Source organism: Pelodiscus sinensis, chromosome 1, assembly GCF_052426305.1.
Source record: "Pelodiscus sinensis isolate ZL-2025 chromosome 1, ASM5242630v1, whole genome shotgun sequence".
NCBI classification, from domain to species: Eukaryota; Metazoa; Chordata; order Testudines; family Trionychidae; genus Pelodiscus; species Pelodiscus sinensis.
Window position 1 is genome coordinate 14,598,395 of NC_143052.1, and position 24,355 is coordinate 14,622,749.

The 24,355-nt window shown below is 41.4% G+C and overlaps 1 protein-coding gene across 3 annotated transcripts in view; it reads right to left on the bottom strand.

The window, feature by feature from the left end:
• UPF2 (UPF2 regulator of nonsense mediated mRNA decay) overlaps positions 1-24,355 on the bottom strand; it is a 141,266-nt gene that overhangs the window by 3,467 nt on the left and 113,444 nt on the right. For all 3 annotated transcript variants that reach the window (XM_075926008.2, XM_075926010.2, XM_075926007.2), the window contains one exon: positions 13,958-14,078. In XM_075926008.2, the coding sequence (XP_075782123.2) occupies positions 13,958-14,078 (121 nt within the window). The remainder of the gene's footprint in view (positions 1-13,957; positions 14,079-24,355) is intronic.

The following is a 24,355-nucleotide window of genomic DNA, read 5'->3' on the forward strand; positions in this document are numbered from 1 at the left end:
GGTGTTTTCTTGCTTTATCACCACCTCAATCTGGACTGCATGATCTTAAAGAACCATGTACAACAATGACAAGTAATATGTATATGCATGGAACACAAACAGAGAACGGAGTACTAGCTTAGGAATGTCAAGACCGGGATTCAAGTCTCTGCTTTGCCATAGACTTCCTGTGTGACCTTGGACAAGTCATTTAATGTCTCAGTGCTTTAGTTCCTCATCTGTAAAACAGAAATAATAGGACTTCCTTACCTTATAGGGGTGCCGAGGATAAATAAATCAATTGTGAGGCCTTTGGATAGCACAGTAGTCTGTGACCATGTAAATACCTCATATTTTTATTCAGATGTGTAATAGCTTATTAAACACAGGATGGAGGAAATTTCAATGATTAACACTTGGAATCAATCTAAACATATTAATAAGTGAAATTGCTGAAAGGCAGTATTTCTCAACACTTTCTTCAAATTATATACTGGGTTTTAATCTATCTTTTTTGACACCAGACAATAAATGAGTTATAAATCTCCATGTACAGTAAGTTTGTTCCCCTGGCATGTCAGTTGTTTCGGAGAGCACATTATGGGTCTAGTATAGAGTGAAGACTGCTCAGATCAGTTTTCGTAGGATGAATAGAGTTAGATGAATTCCACACAAACTTTTTCATGAAAAAAGTATTGTTTTCACAGTCACACAGCCCTAGCCTCTCCTGACTTACAGCATCCTAACATAATTAACTAAGAGCAAGAGTTGAAGTTATTTTAATAAATTATTTTACGTGCTCACACTTGCAAACCATATGATACCTTGTAGCAAAACCAAATCACAAAGCCAGCTACTAACCACTGTAATTAAACTGGTAATAGAAGCGAAATGTAGTACTTTCCCGACTGCCATGAAACTGCAAAACTCTGAGCACGTTGTTACATACCACAATTTAACATCCTTTATTTAAAAATGCTTAAACAGATTAATCATATCAATACAAATTTGCTTTTTATTTCCCTTAATACTAACTGTAATCCTGCATTAAGTAAGTGAGAGCCACATGTCTCCCCCATCTCTGGGAACCAAATGAAAGCTTACGCTGCTGTTATAAACAGGTACGAGACATACAGGAATGGGCTCAAGAGCTCTACATCCTCTTATCGCCACTCTGGTTTTGCTCGATTCCCATGAAGCCTGCTGAACAGAGACAGACCTGCAGAATCCAAGAAATGGGGTTCTCTCATCCCTTGCACGTAGCACTTAAAGTACATCTACATACACAGACAAAAAAAAACATGGGTGGCCCATGCCAGCCAACTTGGGCTTGACAAACTTCTGGGCTTGTGCTGGAACCCAAACTCTGGAACACGTGTGTACACACACCTTCCCACAATTCCCTCCAAGGCAGGAGGGTCTGAGAGCCAGGCAGCCCACACAGCAATGAAACAGTTGAGACAGCTGAAGCCCTGCAAGCCCAAGTCAGAGGGGACATGTCAGTCACAGGTGTTTACTTGCTTTTTACGCATACTCTTAGGAACGAGAGGAATACCACACTGCTCTACTGGGCTTCCTCTGTGCTGGAGAAATTAGAGAGAGGAAGGGAGAAGCATGTGTGAGCAGGAAGATGCATGCTGCACAGAAATGGGAAAGAATCAAAGAGGGAACTGAGAATAGGGCAAGGTTGGAGGGAGCAGGTGAAGATGGCTGATGGCTGCAGTGGAAAGCAGAGTTATTTGAGTTTTGACAACCTAAGGCAGCAGTGTTTGAATGTGAAATGGAAAGGATGCCTAGGAAAATGGAAGATGGGAATAGTACGATCATATTCCTCGAGATAAGAATGTAATGTTGCTAGTCCCTTGTCACTCCCCCTTTTAAGAGGGATTGGCTAATATGGAAGCCAAATAAGGATTTCTGAAGAGGCAGAATCAAAATAAGAATGAAGTCTGTCAAAGACCTGGGCACCATGAAATACCAACATATAATGCTTATCTAGCCTTGGAAAATTACTAGTCTTAGCACCTGTGTAGATGACCCCCCCCCAACAAAAAATAACCCCAGACACAGTGAGCTGTATGAGTTGCCTTTAAAAATGGAGCTAAGAAGAGAAATTGGGATTCAAGATTACCAAGATTACTGGCTTTTAAAGTTGAAATAAGAGAGAGAATTCCAAGAACATGGGTCAAAAGGACAGCTGTATGGAGAGTTATACTTGCAGTTTCCTTGCTCAATAGTAAAAATGCAAAATTATCATGTTAGCCAATCTAAATTTTCCCTTGTTAAGCTTGCCTTTATGTCTCAGCATTAATAAAACAGGCTTTATTATGGGATTTTAATGACTATTTGGAGCATAAAAATCCCAACATCCTGTTATTGTCTTTATGCTTCATTTCTCATTTAAATTGGTTACCGGGGGGGGGGGGGGGGGGGGCCAAAATAAGTGATCCCAAAACGGTCATGACAAATGTTTTCACTGAAATCCAGTAGACAATCACAAGAAGTGTTTTCTTACAAACCATTAGGTATACCACCCCTCAACTGAAGTTTATATTACTCAGACTAATTTATGAGGTTTACTCTTCTGCCAAACAAGCACCCCTTATAAAAGCATGCTCTGATGTAAATCAGATAATTATTTCCTCTTTTCAGGATAAACTTCTGAAGGAGCAATTAGTCTTTAAGATACTGCTATTTAAAGGAGAGGTTTGTAAAAGCAAACTAGGTTATACAGTGAATGAAAATTACTATTTCTGTACTCACACGTCTTCTTTGTAATCTGTTGCATTTATTAATATATTATTTATATTTTAAATCAAGGGACCAAACTTATGTTGCTTATGTATATTTCCCAGATCTGAAGAGCTCTTGTTTGTTTTCATCAAACAGAAGACAATCCAACAAAATATATTACATCACACATTTTGTGTCTATAATATTCTGGAACCAAAACAGCTACAAGAATGTTACATAATATATAAACAAAACTGTTAAACAATCTGAATAATTAAACCCTTCTGACTTTATGGCCTTCTTAGATGTAGTTTCCAAGGTATTACATATATTTTTAAAAGGTGATTACTTTACTTGAAACAAGAATCTAAACCTGAGATTTATACCATAATATTTTAGTAGTGGTAAATACACAAAAAAGAAATTCCTGAGAACGTATCAAACTGACAGTTTTAAGGACTCAAGTCCTAGTATTATGCACAGAACCAGTGCAGAACAGGAAGCTGGAATGCAATCTTTCTCCACTTTACTCCATCAATATACCTCAACCTTGATCTGGAAATACAACATCCTTAGGGAGCTGATGGTAGACTGTCTTTATGTCCACTAAGTCTTGGGTTTCTACTAAGATTCAAGAAGAATTCCAGGTCAGAATAAGACCAGCAGGTCCTTAGACCTGAAACTAAGCAGGCAGAAAACCCAAGAACAATAATAATAAAATTCCTTTGGTTTATGGTCCAAAAACTTGCAAGATGACTGGAAGTATGATACTGGATAATCAGCAAAGGTTTTGTACTTCTAGCTCCCCATTTCTACAATTTACAGTGCCCAAACATCACAGCAATAAGTGTAGTATGCGTATCTAGAGAAAAATACAACATGCAAATTAACTAGAGACGAGGTCAGGATTACTTTAGATCTCAGAAGTCATAGTAATACTGCTTAGGAATGACTGAGCTACTGACATGACTAACGACTAGTTCAAATTCATGGTCTATTTTGGTCAAGTTCACGGTCATAGGATTTAAAAAATAATAAATGTCATGATTCAGCTATTTAAATCTGAAATGTCACGATATCATAATTGTAGGGGTCTTATCACAAAAAGGAATTGTCTGGATGGGAGGGGGTAATTGCAAGGTTATTGAAGGAGGGGTTGCAGAACTGTTACCCCTACTTCTGCACTGCTGCTGGTAGAGGTGCTGCCTTCAGAGCTGGGCAGCTGGAGAGCAGTGGCTGCTGGCTGACATGACTGACTAGATTAAAAAAAAAAACTAGACAATTGTTTTAAAAAAATTAAATTAAAAATTCTATTAAGTATGGAAACCGTTTCACCCAGAAAAGTCAATTTTCCTCTGAAAAGGAATTGTGCCAAATTTAGAACCTAAAATCTTTTACAACTAAAACAATCTGGTTAAACAAAAGGGTTAAATCCTATTTTTAAGGCTAGATCTCAATACAATCAGGCTTGGAACCTAAGCACCAACTGCCATCTTTTCCCTCATCTCTCCTGACATGGATGGCACTAATCAAACACAGCAAAAAGCACTAGAAATTAAAACTGCAGCTTCTGAGTTAAAGCCATGTCAAGTAGCTGAACTATGTGGTTTGATTCAGAGCTGGAGGAGAGTGAAGCCAGCAAGATGTTGTAAACAATGCTGCTGTCACAAAGACCCTTGTTGCTCCTGCTCCTCTTGATCAAGAAGGGGTTTTCCTACTCTCCTAGTTCTTGCTGCCTCATGGCCAATGGCAAGTGTAGGATGTCTTTCCCCTTTTCATCAAGAAATGGTAGTGAGGGCAACAGGGTGATGGGATGAATGGCCAGGAAAGCAGATATGCAAAGAGATAGCAGCAAGAGCTATGGGCAGAGCCTGGCTAGTATCATGCATGGTTGGCTTTAGCAGGGGTTCATGGTTTCAACTACAGCACAGAAAACATCAAATCCAGAATGCAAAATGTGAGTGATGTGTATCTGTGTTCACGCCTTTGCACAAGAAACTGCCCAGCCTCATACTGTTGCTGCTCCCGACCAGGTCACTTTGTGATCATGGCTAAGTCGTGTGCTGCAAGGTAGGCCTGAAAGGAAAACTCTATAAGCTGGATCACTAGTGGGTAGCAGGGTGATGCCTCTATGTGTCCTGATCTCCATCCATCTTCTGGCTGCTGAATAGAGCCATCTCTTGCATTGGAATCAGGGGCACAGTTTCTCTCACCCCATCATTAATTGGGGACAACAGGACCGAAAGGAGCAACTCTCACTGAATCATCACTCCTCTTCCCCCCAGCCTTGGCCTCTCATTGTATCATGCTATTTATTTTTCATTGTCTCATACTGCGATTACACTAGAGCAGTGGTCCCCAACCTTTTGAGGCTGCCAGGCGCCCAGGGGTGGCACTGCGCATGCGCTGCACGCCCGGGGCTCAAGAATGGCTTGGGCCAGCCCTGGTTACTAGGCAGGCGCACATAAATGCCCTGGCGGACCACTGCACTAGAGTTTATTATAGTGCACCCACTGAATTAGGAGAGCATGCCTGTCCCTGCTACCTGGCTATATTCTCTCTTTAGTTTGACCCAGTAACACAACTTACAGGCCCTACTGGTACTTGTACAATTGCAACAGCTAGCAATTAAGACCACAATACATGGGAAACTAATCTCGGCATGTGCTGAGGGTCTGTTCATTTGTTTTTAGCCTGATTAAAATTTCACACCAATAACATTCAGTTAGAAAGGGGATCCTTGTACAACAGCCCACCCCCAATTCCTCGAAGTTATAGGTGCCACAATAAACACTTTTAAAACATTTCAGCAGGATAGCTTGCTTTTTAAGTAGCTTTTTGGCACATTACAAATGTTGAGATTTATATCACTTCTAATAATACAAAAGTATGAGTGAAACACCATACCAATTTCTCCACAACTTGCAGACTGTTTAAAATCCTCACACGAATATTTATTTTAAAAAGTCTCAGACTGTGATTTCAATATAACACATCCATAAATTTACTGGCATGAATCCAACCTGGAAGTTTAAGAACAAAAACCTGCCTTCCTTAAAGCAAACATGCTGCTATTATTAGTGAATATTACAGTCACTAAGCTCTGACTCATTACTGTGTGAAACAAGCCCCACAATGTGTTAGCCTGGTCACTAATAGCCACACAGAGAAAAAGAAGAAAGCAGAAAGCAACCCATCACATAAATGGCAAAACAAACATGCTGCTGTACTAACTCACTCTCACATTAGAAAAGCAGTGCTTACTCAAACAGCAAATTCTTAACAGCAAGATTGCAATGCTCTTGCTCACAATGAACAGTACTTTACACCACGAATCCTCTCACTGAAGTCAGGGGGCGACTTGTGGCGTAAGATAGGAGTAAAGGTCATCTCAAAGGGGCACCAAGCGCTAAGGCATTCTTCAATGTTGTGTTCACTATACTGTGGCCCCTTATTTAATATGCTGAAAGTGGGAATGTGCGTCTGTTGGATCACTGTCACTCAACCAGGAAAAAAAATATTAAAGGTGTGTGAGAAGGAAAAGCCACACAGAGGTGCAGAACTTCTACCAGAGCATCTATCTCAAACAGCACGTTGGAGTCCACTCCACTCCCCCAACACTGCCCACTGTTGGCCATGCACACAAGGCCCTGTATTCCTTGGGGAGCACAATGGAGCCAGGAGCAGCAGGAGACTGTAGAAGCAGAATTGGCCCCAGGACTCATTCCTATCCCCAGTGACTATCAGAGCACTCCCACCAAGACCCTCCAACTTCCCGAATGTCACTGTGTTCCCTATCCTGTATCTCCAGAGACCCCAATCCAATGAATGTCACTGCACCCATCTCCCCTATTACCAGAGATCCTCCAACCTGAATCTAATGAACCCCCAATCCATTCTCCCAAATGTATTGTTTTAATAATTTGGCTTGTTGCCTCATTTAAAAAACATTAATAGATAAATAAGCCAAAAAAAGGCATGTAAGTATGGAATGAAAATACAGGCAGTCCCTGGGTTACGTACAAGATAGGGACTGTAGGTTTGTTCTTAAGTTGAATTTGTATGTAAGTTGGAACTGGTACATATTGTAGGGGAAACTCTAGCCAAACATTTCTCCAGAGCTCAGTTTTATTCTCCCACACCTCACTTCCCTCAGTCGTTTATTCTCAAGCTGAGGTGTCTGCTGAGAAAAGCCGCTCCGCGTCTCCCTGGTCTGCTGGGGGGGAAGCAGCAAGTGTGGGGTTGCCTCACCCCGTTTGTAAGTAGGGATCCGATGTAAGTCGGGTCCATGTAACCCGGGGACTGCCTGTATATTATATATTTGGGAGAGTCTGTATCTGTTCAAGAACTCCTCCTAAATGGTAAGAACTGAAATTTTGGTATACAGCTTCCTCTTCTCATAACTTAAAGCAATGTAAAGGTTTGGTTGAACCAGGAAAACAAGATGTGCCTGGAATGGGGTTGCTTCTCAGAAAACCATACAGAAGACAGAATCACCAAGCAGGTGAAAGACTGAGTAGGGGTGCCCCCTGTCCAGGACTGCCCCAACCCTGAGCCTTTCACCACCCAAGCACCCTTTATAGGGATTCAGATTCCTATGGGGACATTAGTGGCTGTTACTCTTCATCAGGGAGCGAGAAGAAAGTGCAGTTTACTACATTCCTACCTCTGGCTGAGGAGCACGGGGAGAAAACAAGCTGTGCACTTTGCTCTTTCTCCCTGACAGGGACAGGGAGGGGAAGAGAAAGCAGCCCTGGTATAAATTTAGGGGGGGGGGGGAGATCTTCAGCACTTCACCCTCCCTGCTATAAACACACAGAGCCCCTGCCCATAGCGCTCCACCCTCCACTCCCCACATTAACTCCTTCACTCCCTAACCCCTCCTTAAGGGCCTGAGCAATGCCAGGTAAATGTGCTAGTGTCTGTCTCATTCAATCAATCAATACATTTGTGAATTATCTGAATCAAGTGCATGAAAACTTACTTTGCCTGGTGTAATAAGCCCACAACTTTTTTCAGATCTGTTTAAATATTGCTTATTTATGAAGTGCAATTGACATACAGATAAACATGCAATCAACATGTACAACAGACAAATTTTCCAAACACAGACAAGATTTCTGGCTCTTGTCCCACAGAGCTTACAGACTAAAAGGCATAGTAGCTAAATTACAACATAATATAAACCAGGCGAGTTGTGAAAACCCATTTTATAGCATGAAAAATAAGAGCCATTTAAAGCTCTTTACTCTGAAAATCTGGCTCAGCTCACTCTGAGGATACTTACTCCATTGTGAGAGCCTAAAATGATGGCATTTTAGATTATTTTAAAATAGAAGTATTTCATAATGATATTTAGAAGTAGCTGTTAATATGTAAACAACTACAACTTCTGTTAGACTTAAATTGAGTGTCTGTTGGTCTAGCAGCTGCATTTAAAGGAAAATTCCAGTTTTTCTAATACATGTTGTTGAGACAGATATCTGTAGGAAATTAATATATAAATAAGTATTCAAGGGAAGGCCTGCACAGGATATAATAATGCAATGTCTGGGAGTAGTTCAGAAATCTTGTCTATGCTCCATAGCCTTAACCAGTATAGCTATGCCAGCAGAGCCCTCTAGTGGAGATGCAATAAGTCAGCAGATGGAGTTGTTCTGCCAGCATAGCTACCACCTCCCCAGATGGCATTACCGATTTCAACAGAAACACTCTGCAGTTGCATTTACACTAGGGTTGTGTTGGTTGGTTGGTTGGTGTGTGAGAGAGAGAGAAATTTTTTTCTTCATAATCTTATCTGACACGGTTATGACGACAAAACTTTGTAATGTTGTCCAGGTCTGAGTTTGCACCATAGGCTCTGCTGTGTGCCCATAGGCTCTGCTGTGTGCCTGTAAGAAGGCTGAACTGAGGTGGGAAGTATTTCTGATCTTAGGTCTGGCCTATACTACTAACTTAGTTTCATGGAAGCCTCTTCATAGTGACATAACGTGTGCATTACTAGGCCCCTTCCACCAATTTACCTCACTGGTTACATTGGTTTAATCATTCCACATTCACAAGAGGGGTAGTGCTTACTTTGACATTCATGGGTCAATTGGGAGGTAGAGTAGATAAGGCATTGTGTAAGTCAGATGAACTGGCCTCCAGCAGCTGCTCCACAATACTCACAGGTTTAGGGTCAGGTGCCTTACGGAACTAATTGCCTGGAGTGCTGGGCTTAAGGGGGCAACAGTGTTGGCTTAGTGTTTTTGTTGTTAGTGACCAAAGGAAAAATAGAATAGTAAAACATATTGATTGACCTGATGGCAAGGAACATACTGATGTGGCTCAGTGAAGTGAAGTACAATAGTGTAATAGCGGACTGAATTTATAGGAAGATTTGCTGACAAGGATGGCTATATTCAAGTAAGGAACACTACCTGTTTCCAGTCTGCAGACTACTCCACTAGAAAAGGCCTAACAGAACTGTTTATGAATGCTCTGAATGAGAATAAAACAAAGCTTCAGGACTGCAGCAATGATGGCTACAAGAAGGGAAGAGATGTTGTCCAAGCCAGGATCCTTCACTGAATCCAAGAGCTTTCTTCATGCTTTGTGGTAGCCCTTCCTTCAGCCTGGTTATGTAAGATACAGGGTCATCTTCCTTAGATTCAGGGTCTCTCTTCAAGCATTGCAAAGGATATATACATCCTGTTTTCAGCATCAGCTATCAAGTAAAAGATCCTCATGGACAATGCTACAAATCTGACTCTGAAGATACCAAAAGACATGTGCTGGGAAAGCCACATTGGCAACATAAGGACAGTGAGGTTCTAAGTAACTGTGGTTTATAACACCCTGATGGGACTGGTTCAGTCAACTAAAGCCAAAGCCAGGATCTGGCACAAGGTGCAAAGTTGGCAAAGCAGATCACTGACTTCAAATTTCTGGTCTCAATTGTGATTTGGCACAATATCCTGTTTCAAGTAAATGTTATAAGCAAGGCTTTACAAAGTCAGACAAAGGGCATTGTGACTGCTACTACTTTGATAAGAATCTACCTTGATTTAGTTGTAGCCTACAGAGACAACGCAAAGATACCATCACTGCTACCAAAGAAAGGACACAAAACTTAGGAGTTGAGCTTACCTTCATGGAAACTCATATTCTTTGGAAGGAGAGAGAGTTTGTTTATGAGGATATAGATGAAGTGATAAGGAACTTGGAAGAACAATTTGAGAGGGAAGTTTTTTGCTCACTCATGGACACTGTTCAAAGGTATACTGAACAAAGGTTTGGACAAATGAAGCACTATGAAAACACCTGAGGATATTGGAAGGGGACTTGAATTACCTTAATAAACTGCCAGTGTGCAGGAAAACAATGTAAGGACCTTCACTAGATGCTGATACATGGGGGAAATGGTCTGACAATTTATAAAAGATCTCTGTGTCAAATTGGACAAAATCAGTCACATTTGCAACACGGGGGAGCGCTTGCCACTCCAAGTTCTCCAATTCATTCATGATGCAGAACTGAAGGACACTTTTCCTAATGTGAGGATAGCTTTGAAGATTCTGTTCACACTGCTTGTCACAGCTGAGAGTAGTGAGCACAGCTTTTTGAAGCTCAGGCTCAATAAAACATTTTCGAACAACAATGGCTGACAAAACTAACGTTGTTTGCTATTTTATTGCTTACAAATGCCATTGGCCAGTCTGGATCTCTCTGACACAGTGCTTCAGTTAGTGAAGACAAAGTAATCTTTTGAATAAAAAGACTGAGGTTAGCATTCTACCACTGTTACCTATTGTAATACTATTTAATACTGGTCCACTGAACGTTGGTGCACAGGTCAATTTCTTGATGAGAGTACATTTAGTGCCAATTTAGTGTCTTATAGGACAGGGAAGGTGGTGGAAGCTTATTGGTCTATGAAGATAAAAATCTGTGCAGGCACAACTCCAATTCAAATGCAGAAATGTTGATCTCTACGAAAAGATCTCGTGGAGTATGGTGAAGGAGGGCTGCAGCAGGGACATGTAAAAGTGCCGTGTGAAAATCAAAGAACTTTGGCAGACATAGCAGAAGACAGGAGGTGAACATGCTGCTTCTACAATGAGCAGTAGCCTGGTGTTGCAAGCTTCCACGGAGTGATCACCATTCACTTCTACACTGTCAGAGCAGTTCTCATTTTAGTATAGCTGCTTCTTCAGGGCTGGGGGAAGCTCTTGGAATGTGGCCCTCTGCCTTCAAAGTTCTCTAGCTGCTCATCAACCCATAACTGCATAATATGTGATCCCACCAGGAAGTGCTTATTTCATGGGAAAAAACCTGGTGCTCCACCATGTTCAGCTGCTGCGCGATTGCCTGCAGCAATTGGGAATTGTTTTGTTACATGGATTGCAGCAGGCTTGAAGAACACCACTCCTGTCTTGGCCCTGCAACTTCTGCAGGATAAGATGAGAGGTGTTTGTAATGTTCACAACACCAGTTGCCAGCTGTGTGGAGTCCATGCATCTTGGGCTATGGTATAGGCAAAACTGAGCAAGGCCTTTGAAAACAGGAGCAAAAAAGTATATGTTGTTTGCTGTTTATATCACGGCAGGGGAGAGAGGGAGGAAGAAAACTGCATGTGAGAGGCCAAAATCATGTTCCCATTCTACCTGTGGCAATATTTTGAAATTATGTTCCCATTCCACGTGTGATAACGTTTTGATTGCATGAGGCACTGCAAGCCCTTTCCAAAGCACCCTGCAGCTAGTTGCCCTGTGGGATAGCTACCAATGCTGCACTGCTCTGTGCATTAATGCAAGCACTGCTGAGGAGAATGCACTCTACCAAGACAACGAGCATAGTGTGGACAATTACTGCAGCAGCTACATGCCGATTTAATAAGTTGACTTAACTTTGTAGTGCAGACATAGCCTCAGTGGGTCAGAATTACCCGATTGTTGTTTCTTTGGAAAGTGTCAAAAAGTTTGTGATAAAGTTTAAAACCAAAATACACTATTTAGGAAGGCAGTGAAGGTGGGAGGAGGGAGACGACTTTAGACACTCTCTCCAAGGGGCCAAGGAAGGGAGAAGGAACCTAAAACTTCCAATTCAAAAGTACTACCAAAATGAAGCTGGTGAAATTTTTGGATAATGGGACTAGAACACTAGTCATGAGCTTTTTTTTTTTTTAATAGCTACTAAAGGCAAGTGTCTATCCTGCTGTCCCCTTAATCCCTTCCCCCCCCCAAATTAGTCAATGTGTGAAAAAATGAGGAAGCAGATCAATAAAGTGAGCATCAGGCAGGGCAGTGTGTGTGTACAATTTCTCTCCATGCACATTGAAAACAGTAGAAAACACACCACCTGTTTATGTCTTCACTTCAGAGTTAACTTGGGTTTACATTCATTCCAGAGTGAAAGTGACCATAGCAAAATAACACTCAAGCTGCACACAGCAATTTGATTTACATTCAATTGCAGGTGATATTGTATTATTATGCGATAATCTAACATGAGCTGTTCCCTACATCCTGAGAAGGCAGCCAAGTCAAATGAAAAGCATCACCACATTCAACTTAAAAATGTGTGGGAGGGACAGGAGTTGGTTTTTGAAAGATACTTGAGTTAACGCTGCAGTAAAGACAAATTCTATGAATTAGGCAAAAACAAAGTAATTGAAAACCAAACTGTTTATTCTCTGCCAACTCAAATTGCAGATACATGTTGAAACCTGCCTCAAGTCTCGGCTTGACAAAGCGCTGGCTGGGTTGATTTAGTTGGGACTGATCCTGTCTTAGGCAGGGGGCTGGACTTGATGACCTCCTGAGGTCTCTTCTAGCTCTATGATTCTGTGTGTTAAATTGACTCCACCTCTCAGGAGCACTGCTGCTTCCACAATAGTTTCCACCATGCTTTTTTTTAAAATTTCCTTTTTTAGTTAATTATAACCGTCCCCCCCCCCCCTCCAAATTTCACTTTTTTGGTAAGAGCTGGTGGGAGTTTTAAAGTCAAAATAAAATAAGAGTTTTAAAAACATGTCTTAAAATGAACCTTCTCAGACTGCAGATTTGTTCTCTTGGATATTCGTTATCTACAGCGTTTCAAGGGCTTCAATTTCTACTCAACAAGATGCTCTGACTTATTGTGCCTGATCATTGGTGTGTCTAGAACAGGACCCTTGCCTTTGACTGGGTCAGGTTTAGATGATACAGAGAGGATCAAACCCAACCCATAATTAACCTAGCCAATCATGGATCTTCATAAAACATGGGAGGAATTTGGCCTTCTTTTCATAATGAAGTTTAATTTGCGCTGTATCTTTTTCCTCCATTTGCAAAATTGGTAAATGTTTTTTGTCCTTATATTTATATAATCAGTTTTTAAATTAAGCTGAACTACTTGCTTCTACCTCTTCCTGTAGTACACTGAATAATTCATACTGCACTAGAAACAGACAGAATCTTACAAAATTAGAAAGACTTATTTACTTCCCGACTTCAAAAATTTGAAGATGGCACATAATTCAAGCACACCCCATACACTCTTATTGCCAGACTACCTCATCCCAGAATTTAAAAGCTTTTTGGAATATGAAATGCCTGCCACACTACGTCTCTGAACATTTTTGCTACCCTTTTTGGGATCATCTCCACTGTTCTCTTTTGAGGTGAAAGAATTGATAATATTGTATTTTTTCCTGTGATATCAAGATTTCTGCCTTCTTATAATGTTTAAGAATACATCAATTATCCTCTACCCCATCTATATTTTAGATCCTGAAATGATAACCTGGAATAGCTCTTTTCATTCCAATACTGCTTTTCAGTATGTATCTACCATACCGTCAATCAAATGAGTTCACAGTGGAATCTGTTTTCCTTCCATTTATGACAATGCAAAAAAGAGAATTTCAAGCTTATAAAGTTGAAAGAGCCACAGTTACATTAAAATTATTAAAGTTTTCAAATTTCTTCCCTCCCACCCATTTTGTGTGTGAAAATAAAGAACTACATCTTTTCTTCTGAAGCTAATGGTACAAGCTTTGATAACAATAACAATTACATCAGGATTCCATGGCACCTTCCCAACTCCTGTGCTATGGCGACTTAGTAACACAACTCATAAAACTAACGTACTGAGTATTTTAAGTTGGTAGAATAGCATTACTTTAAATGGAAACCACTTTACTTTCATTGCACACATCATTAACTTTTTGTTATGCTGGAACGTACTTAGAATTAATAACTTTGAAGAAAGGTTGTCTTACCTCCCACCAGTTTTAAAGATTAGATCTGCATTAGGTGCTCCCTTCGGATGCTGGTAACGAGGCCGTCGTTCACGATTAGTATTTGCTGGAGCTGGACGCTGTGCCAGAGACTGTAACATCTCTGTAAATTCATATAAAAAGATTAAAGCTTTTGCCTCCTTTTAAAGTGGAATTTACACAGACTAAATAGTATAGTAATTCACATTTCTGAAACGCTTATAAACCAATTATTAAAAAATGCTTTGCTTCATGCTTTCATATATTTGTGGACAAAACTTCCCTCACTCATGGCCACAACAGATTCTTTTAAAAAGTTTTGAAATTGCATAAGAGGTTTTGATATTTTCAGATATTCTGTGGTGTGTACTCTGACTTCCAGCTGTTTGTTGCTGGATGTTCTGATAGAAGCAGTTGTCAGCAATGTTTATCATCATTAGTACTTGGTAAGAAAGCTATGACCTTTTCTTTCGGATATTAGAACTTGGTCATTTCATTCACTTCAATGTCACTTGATATTGGACCACTGCAGTGCTATTAAGAGGGCACATTTAAAAACCATCCAGAAGTAACAGCAAGTACAAAGGGCAGCTGCCACTTTAAGCACTTAAAATTGTTCAACTAATTTTTCTTTTCACAAAGAGAAATAAATTACCATGACTCAGACTTCTGAGCAGCTAACGTAAATGACTGTTTAATTTGATAATCAGTGTCTTGGCATACTATGGTGAGTCTACCTTCACAGACCACAAGTTAGCGGTACATGAACATGTTTAACTGAAAGTACTTCTGATAGTACACCCATGCAAGGATATGCATTCTCAGCAAACATGAACAGATGGAATAAACAAAGGGTAAAAGTGGAATAAGCTTTTAATAATTAGATTACTCTTGAAAGTCTGCTCTGTCTGGTTCTCTAATCTTTGGTAATCTCATTCAAACCATGTCCAACATCTGCTAGAAACTATTTTGTAGTGTACTTGTAGAGTTTTGCATTGCTTGTAGTAATGGCAGCTACCGTCAATTAATGAGATTTCATCATATATACAGAAGAGGAAAGTTTAGTAAATACAATGGAAGCTCCACTTTGACCATTTATTGTGAAATTATTTTAAATCTTTTACCAAAGTTATGATTAATATGCAATTTTGAGGGAATGTGTTATCTACTGATTATTAATTAAACCATGCAAAAGCAACGAGGAGTCCTGTGGCACTTTATAGACTAACAGATTTATTGGAGCATAAGCTTTTGTAGGCAAAGACCCACTTCGTCAGATGCATGTCTTTGCCCACAAAAGCTTATGCTCCAATACATCTGTTAGGGTATGCCTACACTAGCCCCTTAGTTCGAACTAGGGAGGTTAATGAGGGCGACCGAAATTGCAAATGAAGCGCGGGATTTAAATATCCCGCACTTCATTAGCATGTTCCCAGGCGGTCGCCATTTTGGAAATTGACTAGCCCGGAATAACTGCCCGTGTCTACACGCAGCAGTGAAACGGGAGTTCGAAGTAAAGCCCTAACTCGAATTACCTGTTAAACCTCATTACAGGAGGAATAACAGCTAATTCGAGTTAGGGCTTTACTTCGAACTCCCATTTCACTGCCATGTGTAGACGCCGGCAGTTATTCCGGGCTAATCAATTTCCAAAATGGCGACCGCCCGGGAACATAATAATGAAGCATGGGATATTTAAATCCCGTGCTTCATTTGCAATTTCGGTCGCCCTCATTAGCCTCCCTAGTTCGAACTAGGGGGCTAGTGCAGACATACCCTTAGTCTATAAGGTGCCAGAGAACTCCTTGTTGATTTTGCAGATTCAGACTAACATGGCTAGCCCTCTGATAATTAAACCATGGTATCCATAAGAACGGCTGTATTATACCAGAACAATGCTCTACCTAGCTCAGTATCCCATCTTCCAACTGCAGTCAGTGGCAGATGCTTCAGAGGGAATAAACAGAACAGGGCAATTTTTGAGTGATCAATTACACTCTTTCCATCTTGGCTTCTGGGAGCCAGAGGTTTGGGACACCCAGAGCATAGTGTGGTATCTTGACCATCTTGGCTAATAGCCACTGATGCACCTATAGTCCACAAACTCATCTAATTTTTTAAAACCCAGACACACTTTTGGCCTTCACAATATTCCCAGACAAAAGTTTCACAAGTTGACTGTGGATGGTGTGACTTTTTCCTTATGTTTGCTTTAAACCTGCTGCCTATTAATTTAATTGGGTGACCCCCTGGTACCTGTATTATGTGACAATGTAAAGACTCTTCCTCATTCACTGTCTTTGCACTTTTATTTTATAGCCCTTTAGCATTATCTGCTCTTAATCATCTACTTCCAAGCTGAACAGTTCCAGTCTTTTCAATCTCTCTTCACATGGAAGCTGTTCCATAACCCTAATAATTGTTGAAACAAAAAACAGGACTAACAAGATGGTTTATTACAGAACAGACTAACACGGCTACATTTCTATCACTATCCTAATAATTGTTATTCTTCTCTGATTAACTTTTTTGAGAATTAGATGAAGAATTCAAGGTGGTGGTGTACCATGGATTTACACACTGGAATTGTATCTTCTGTCTTATTAACTATCCCTTTCCTATCTTTTCAGCAGTTACTGATCCATGGGTGGGTCATGCCTCTTATCCCATGACTGCCTACTTTTCTTAAGAGCCTTTCCTTTCCCTCCTTAAAAGTGAGGGACTTGTGTCAAATGTTTTCTAAAAGTCTAAGTACACTGTATCACCTGGATCATCCTTGTCTACATACTGACATTCTCTAAGAATTCTAATAGATTGGTGAGGCACAATTTCATTTACAAAAGCCATCTAGACTCTTTATATTTTGTTCATCTATATGTCTGATAATCCTATTCTTTACTATAGTTTCAACCAATTTGCCTGGTACTGAAGTTATCTTTACTGGCTTCTAAATGCCAGGACTAACTCGGGAGTTAAGCAACAGATAAGGAAGTTACGGTAACAACAGTTCTTCAAGATGTGTGCTTCTATGGGTACTCCACTATTGGTGTAAGGCTCATCCTGGCGCCGCAGATCGGAGACTTTCAGGCAGTATCTGGTTGAGCTGCTCATCATGTGTGGCAGGAGCACGTGTTGTTTGCACTTCTGGAGTTCATGCACATGGACCAACTCTCCTCAGTTTCTTCGTGATGCCCTCATATGTGGAACAGATCCGAAGAAGAGAGGAGGAAAGGAAAGTCGTGGAGCATCCATGCGGACACACACCTTGAAGAACCATCATTACTGCACAAGGTGAGTAACTTCCATTTCTTCTTCGAGTGACGTCCCCGAGGGTGCTACGCTGTTGGTGACTATACAGACGTACTGACAGAGTAGAAGGCAGGTTTCGAATTAAGTGTTATGCACAGATGAAAGAACTGCTCAAACTACTGTGGAGCTTGAATCTACTTTTAAGTGAATTGCATAATGCCTTATGAAGATGCGGTTGGATGACCATGTAGCTGCCACGCATGTGTCCTTGAGAGAGAGAGAGAGAGAGAGAGACACACTCTTCAAAAAGGCTGTCAAGATGGCTATTGCCCGTGTAGCGTGTGCCCTGGGGAGCAAAGCAAGTGTTCTGGCTCACAGCAAGTAGCACTGGATTATGCATGATGTTACTAATTTGGAAATATCCTGTGATGATAGTGGCATTTCCTGGGAACGTTCCACAAGGGATAAAAACAGAGTCTGTGACTTGCGGAAAGGCCGTGTACAGTCAATATAAAATGATAATGCTCTCCAGAAATCCTGGGTGTTTAACATCACCCCTTCATGGGAAACATGGGGCTTTGGGTAGAATGTAAGTAGAACAATGAGCTCATTAATGTGAAATTCTGAAAAGACTTTAGGCTGAAAAGTGGGGTGCAGTTGGAGGACTGTTCTGTCCTTATGGAATACTGCATAAGGCAAAGCTGCTGTGAGAGCAATGGTCTAGTTAATGAATCGAACACTAACTCTAGGTTCCATATGGGGGCCTTTAGGTTGTATAGCCCTGTAATAAATCTCAAAGATAGGATGTGTGAATAACAAAAAGCCATCAATTGGAGAGTGAAAGGCTGTTAGTGTGGCGAGATGTATTCTAAGGGCAGTGAGTGATAAACCCTGTTTGAGGTGGATAATGTAATCAAGAATTGTACGTACAGGGGTGATAGTTGAGTGACCATATTGTGGCACCATGTTGTGAAAGGTTTCCACTTCTGCAGGTAAGTATTGCAAGTAGTCTGCTGTTGACTCTGAAGCAAGACATTCCTCACTTGGTGTGAACATGTTTTCTCTTCTTCCAAGAACCAGAGAGAAGCCATGCCATGAGATATAGTGTTTCCAGCTGGGGATGGAGAAGAGCGCCTGCATTCTGAGAAAGGAGGTCTGGATGAATCGGAAGCGGGTAAGGTGGTTGACAAGATATTTGATAAAGATAGGGAAACCAAGTATGTCTGGCCCACGCTGGGGCTAAGAGGACGACTGTGACATTGTCCAACTTGATCTTCATGTTGACCCTCAGAATGAGAGATATTGGAGGAAACACATAGGAGAGGGGAGCTTCCTATGAGACTAAGAAATCATCTCAGTGAGCCCAGACCTGCTCCCATTCTGGAGCAGTACTGGGGGGACTCTGTATTCTGGTAAGTTGTGAAGAGATATATCGTCAGGAATCTGCAGAGACAGAATATGGTTTGTATGATGCTTTTGTGGATCTCCCACACATGGTCTGTTCCAAAATGGTGGCTGCGAGCATCCACAGTTGTATTACTGATCCCCAGGAGCTACGATGCAACTAGGTTGATGATGTTGTTGATACAGCATTTCCACAGACATACAGCCTCCACGCAGAGGGAAGGAGAGTGGGCACCAATCTGATGATTGATATAGAACATAGTAGTAACATTGTTAGTGAGGATGCACACTGCAGATCCTCAAATGTGATGGATAAAATGCTTTGCAAGCACTGGTCACCACACAGAGCTCCAAGAGATTGATATGCAACTGGGATTTGTGTTTTGGCGGGAAGCCCCGTCAGCCGGACAGGACCAAAGTCAGTTCCTGTCCTCGGGGCCCTGGGCTGGGGCCCGTGAGTGAGGGTAGGCCCAGGCCCCCCTCTGCCCTTCGCCAGAGGTGGAAGTGCACTGACAAACGGAAAACCCAGACCAGTCTGTTCAGACAGCAATGAGTGCCGAGTGAGGTGAATAACACGGGGCAAACCTAATGAGCGAACTAAGGGACTAAGGAGGGACTTGACAGTCAAAAGTGTCCTGGCTAATAAAATCAATAAGCCTGCCGGACTATACCTGGTAACGGGGGAATACAGTATCCACGTTTGATAATCTCTAGGACCCATTTGTGGTGACTGCTGCCCACTGATCATAAAAGGGGCACGGTAGGTCGTGAAAAGTCATGTGATCACAAGACACAAATGAAATGGAGAGGTCCTGCAGGCCCTCAACCAGAATCTCAAACCTGCTGTCTAGAGGCTTGCTGGTTGGAGGAGCGGTTATTGGTACTCCTTCAGCGTTGGTTTCTTACCCGTGACTGATTTTGTTCAAAGAGTCTTTGCTGATGCCTTACGTAGGAGAAGTCATGGTGCCTCTGGTAAGGAGTGTAACTTTTCCTATGATATGGCAGTCTGTACATTCCGAGTGTGTGTAATGTAGTGCAGGAATTTTTTCTAGAATGGACAACTTCCTCAGTGTTTGCCACAAAAAGTTTCTCCTTGTTGAATGGCAAGTCTTCGATCTTGGTTTGTAGCTCCTTCGGCATCTCTGCTCCATGTAGCCAAGAAGTATGCCTCATGACTGCTGAGGTAGCTGTTGCCCTTGCTGCCCTATCAGAGCATCGAGTGCTATCTGGAGCGCTGTGCATGAAGTGGAGTAATCAAGCCTCCTGCACTATGGATTTTAAGATGGGTCACTTGTTGTCCAGTAAATGCTGCATTAGCTTGGTCAATTTAGCGTAATTGTCAAAATCATGGTTTGCAAGCAATACAGTTTAATTGGCTACGAAGAGCTGTACAGCGGAGGAAAAGCACATCTTCCTGCCAAAAAGATCTAGTGTCTTGTGTTCCTTATTATGGATGGAAGACCTGTATTTTTGGATCTCTGGTTTGCTGCATCTACTACCAAAGAATTTGGTTGCAGGTGTAGGAATAGAAAATCCACGCCCTTTGAGGGTACAAAATACTTTCTATCAACCCTCTTGTTGGTACACCTCATCTGCTGCCTCCATAATAGCTTTTTCAATTGGACGTGCAATCTTTGATTTGGCTGATGGTTGTAGGTTCTTGAGGAGCTTGTGTTGTTTCACTTGAACCTTCAACAGGGAAACCTCCTGACTGATAGTGACCCTTTTTAAAAGTTCCTGGAATTGTTTACGGTCATCAGTAGGAGATGTATCGTCGGGGAATGACCGCTTCGTCAGGAGAGAATGAGGACGTGTCTGTTGGTGAGGCACCCTCATCACTAATCTGTCCCTCCTTGGTGTCCAGGTCTTCAGTGAGTGGAGGAGGATTCTGAAATTGGGAGGATGGTGCTGATCTGTGGGCAGGAATTGACGATTCCATGGATCAGTGCCACAATGGAGTGCAATGACGGCATGGGGACCACCGTGACGGATGGTGAGGGTGATAAGACCAGAGTACCACTGAGAACGATGGTGGTATCATGGTTGGTGTCTATCGTAGGGTGTATTTGTTCTGGTTGGAGAGGAGAACATACTCCTGTGGTCGTCGTCATAACCAGAGCCGTGTGAGAGCACTGGTGATCTCAGGAAGTGGGGGCAGTCTCTAGCTGATGATGGTGACTATGATGGTTGTGTATGAGATCCATCCCGCAGTGACCTAGAACTTGGTGCTGCAGCATAAAAGAAATTTCTTAAAGCCAGGTGAACCAGGCTTTTTTTTTTTTTGTTAAAGTGGGTTTGAGTTTTTCCCCCCCTTGGGGTTACCTTGATGTCATGAGGTGTCTTTGTCATATTGGTTTTAGAAAATCTGTACTTAATTTGAAGTCTTCTTTTTGTTTCTGTGAGGGGTCATTGTTAGGCCTGGTTAGACGTGAAGTGCATCAGCAGGCTGAGGGAAAACTATTGACTACTGACATAATAAATGAGTCCTTTTTCTTTTTGTCTTTTTTTTCCCCAAACTACTAAACCTACCGTATTTTCCGGCGTATAAGACGGCTTTTTATACTAAAAAACATCCCCCAAAAATCGGGGGTCGTCTTATACGCTGGGTATAAACATACTGTAGCTTCGGCTACATACAGAACGTCCCTATTACCTTTTAGCCTGCTGGATGTGCCCTAATACAGTACTGTAGCTTTGGCTACATACAGAACATCCCTGTGCTGATACTGTATGTACCGCGCTGAGCCAATCCCGGCAAGTGGTGTATTCTATTAATGCATACAAAGCCTGCTCGGATTGGCTGAGTCAGAGAGGCGGGCTATTACAACCTTTGCCAACCTTTGCAGGCTTTGTATGCATTAATAGAATACACCGCTTGCCGGGATTGGCTCAGCACGGTACATACAGTATCAGCACAGGGACGTTCTGTATGTAGCCGAAGCTACAGTACTGTATTACCGCACATCCAGCGGCCTAAAAGATTAGGGACGTTCTTTAAGTGGGTGGTAGAAAAGACCCCATCATGGCTCCAGCAAGAAGAAGGAAATTTGAAGCCAGTTTCAAGCTGAAAGTTGTAAACTTTGCCAAGGAACATAATAACTGTGCTGCTGCAAGTCAATATGGAGTAACAGAAAAGATGGCCCGAGACTGGAAAGCAAATGAAGATGCATTAAAGAGTATGCCAAGTAGTAAGTGTGCATTAAGAAGAGACACCCCACATTGGTCAGAACTTGAAAAGCATGTAGCAGACATGGTGCATGAGCATCGTCAAAATGGTTATGTAGTGACAAGAAACAAAATACGTATGTTTGCACTTCAGTGGGCCAAATCTAACCCAGATCACAGCAAAGGATTTAAGGCCACTGTATCTTGGTGTACTAGGTTCTTGGAAAGGCATAATCTGGTACTGAGGCAAAAGACCAAAATTGCCCAAAAATTACCTGCAGATCTCGACAGCAAAATAAGTCTTTTCCATCGATATGTAATACAACAGCGCAAGAAACATGGCTATGCGTTAAGTCAGATCAGAAATATGGATGAAACTCCTATGAATTTTGATATGGTTGGAAATAAAACTGTTAATCCAAAAGGTGCAAAAACAGTGTTAATTAAAACAGGACATGAGAAGTCCAGTTTTACAGTGGTACTAGCATGTACAGCTGATGGCGCCAAACTAAGACCAATGATTATTTTTAAAAGAAAAACAATGCCGAAAATCAAGTTCCCTGTTGAAGTTTTTGTACATGTGAATGAAAAAGGCTGGATGGATGAAGAAGGGGTAAAGCTATGGCTTGATAATGTATGGAGTAGGCGACCAGGTGGACTTCGTCAAGAACATAGCCTACTGGTGTGGGATATGTTCAGGGCTCATTTAACTACCAGCACAAAGAAAAGGCTGGCAAGAATAAACACAGATGCGGCAGTTATTCCTGCAGGATTGACATCATTGGTACAGCCACTGGATGTGTGCCTAAGCAAGTCATTTAAAGATCGCATTCGAGAACAGTGGAATGAGTGGATGGTTAGCGGTGAAAAGTCATTCACTAAAGGAGGAAACATACGTGTGCCACAATTGGATGTTTTGTGTAACTTTGTCATAAAAGCCTGGAATGATATTGATGCAGAAACAGTAATCAAGTCTTTCAAGAAGTGTGGCATATCAAATTCTTTGGATGGTATGGAGGACAACTTCTTGTGGCAAGATGAAGGGGAAGCCAAAGCTGAAGCCACACCATCTGATTCGGAATTAGATCCATATGATGACTGTCTTACAAATGTACCACAAGATGTCATTGATGAACTTATGATGTCAGAGGATGAACATGAGGAGGATTTTGAAGGATTTTAAGTACCAGTAAGTCAAAACCATTTTAATTAAAATTATTTAAATCAAATCTGATGTTATTAAATGGTGTTGCCTCGGAAGGGGGGGTAGTCTTATATGGCGAGTATAGGCCAAAACCTATGTTTTAACTGGAAAATTAGGGGGTCGTCTTATACACCCAGTCGCCTTATACGCCGGAAAATACGGTAATAACTATAAACATCAGGAATTATTACTGCCTAACAAAAATAAACTCTCTTGTTGTTCACAGGAACATGAAGCAGAGGAGAGGAATCGAGCTCCATCTGTGATTGAGGGCAGTATGAAGGAACTGAGGTGAGTCGGGCCATACACGTGAACTTTAAAGGCATGAACAGCATGCGCAGCCCAACCACATGCTGCTTGAAAAAGTCTCTGATCTGCAGTGCCAGGATGAGCCCAACACCAACAGTGGAGCACCCACGGGGACATCACTCAAAGAGAAATACATACTACTGTTAGTAATTCTGAAGTTTCATATTTGAGTTCCTTCTGAACTCTTGAATGAATACCATCTGGTCCTGGTGACTTCTTATTCATTTCATCAATCTGTTCCAAAACCTCCTCTACTGACACCTCACCCAAAAAAAGAATAGCTCAGATGTGGGAATATTCCTCATGTCATTTGTAGTGAAGACAGATGCAAAGAATTTATTTAGCATCTCCACAATGACCTTGCTCCCAAATTCAGCACAGTCCAGATCCCTCAGATACAAAGCATAGTTCTGGCCATCAGGATGGACACATGAAGGAAGGGAACAGTTGGGGAGAGAGGATTAAAGGTAGGTAGGCAGACAGCAACTAGAAATATTGTGTATGTACCTCTCACCCCAGATGTTAATAAGGTGCAGATTTTGTGGAGTACAACCAGCACTGAGATAAGGAAAAATTATGAAGGCAGACTGGGTGACAGGAAAAAAGGAATAAGGGCAAGTTTTAATGAATTCACCCTCCATGGCATCAGTTATTTGCAGTGTTTTTCAGATGAGAATTGTGGGAACACAAACATAACTACTCCAATCTACATGAGAGGATCATCAATTCTAAATTACTATAACTTTTTAAAAAACTAAATGGAGTTTTAAAATGAAAGAATAGAATCTAGCACATTTAACAGACTTGGGTTATTAGCTGGCTTATTCCTATTAGAAAAGTGTGCATATAGACATTAGACAATGTTGAGATTTTTTTGGCAAAATTTAAAATTTTTTTCCTTACTGGTTCTAGTAATCCTTTAGAAGCTTGTCACTAAAATCTGCTATATTCTCTTCCAAAAAATATCAGAGAAAAGAGTGAATATGGACATTGCAAACAGATTAAATGGGTCAAATTTTGGGTCTAAAAAATTGATGTGTCTTTTTATCTGTCTGTTACGAACATAAATC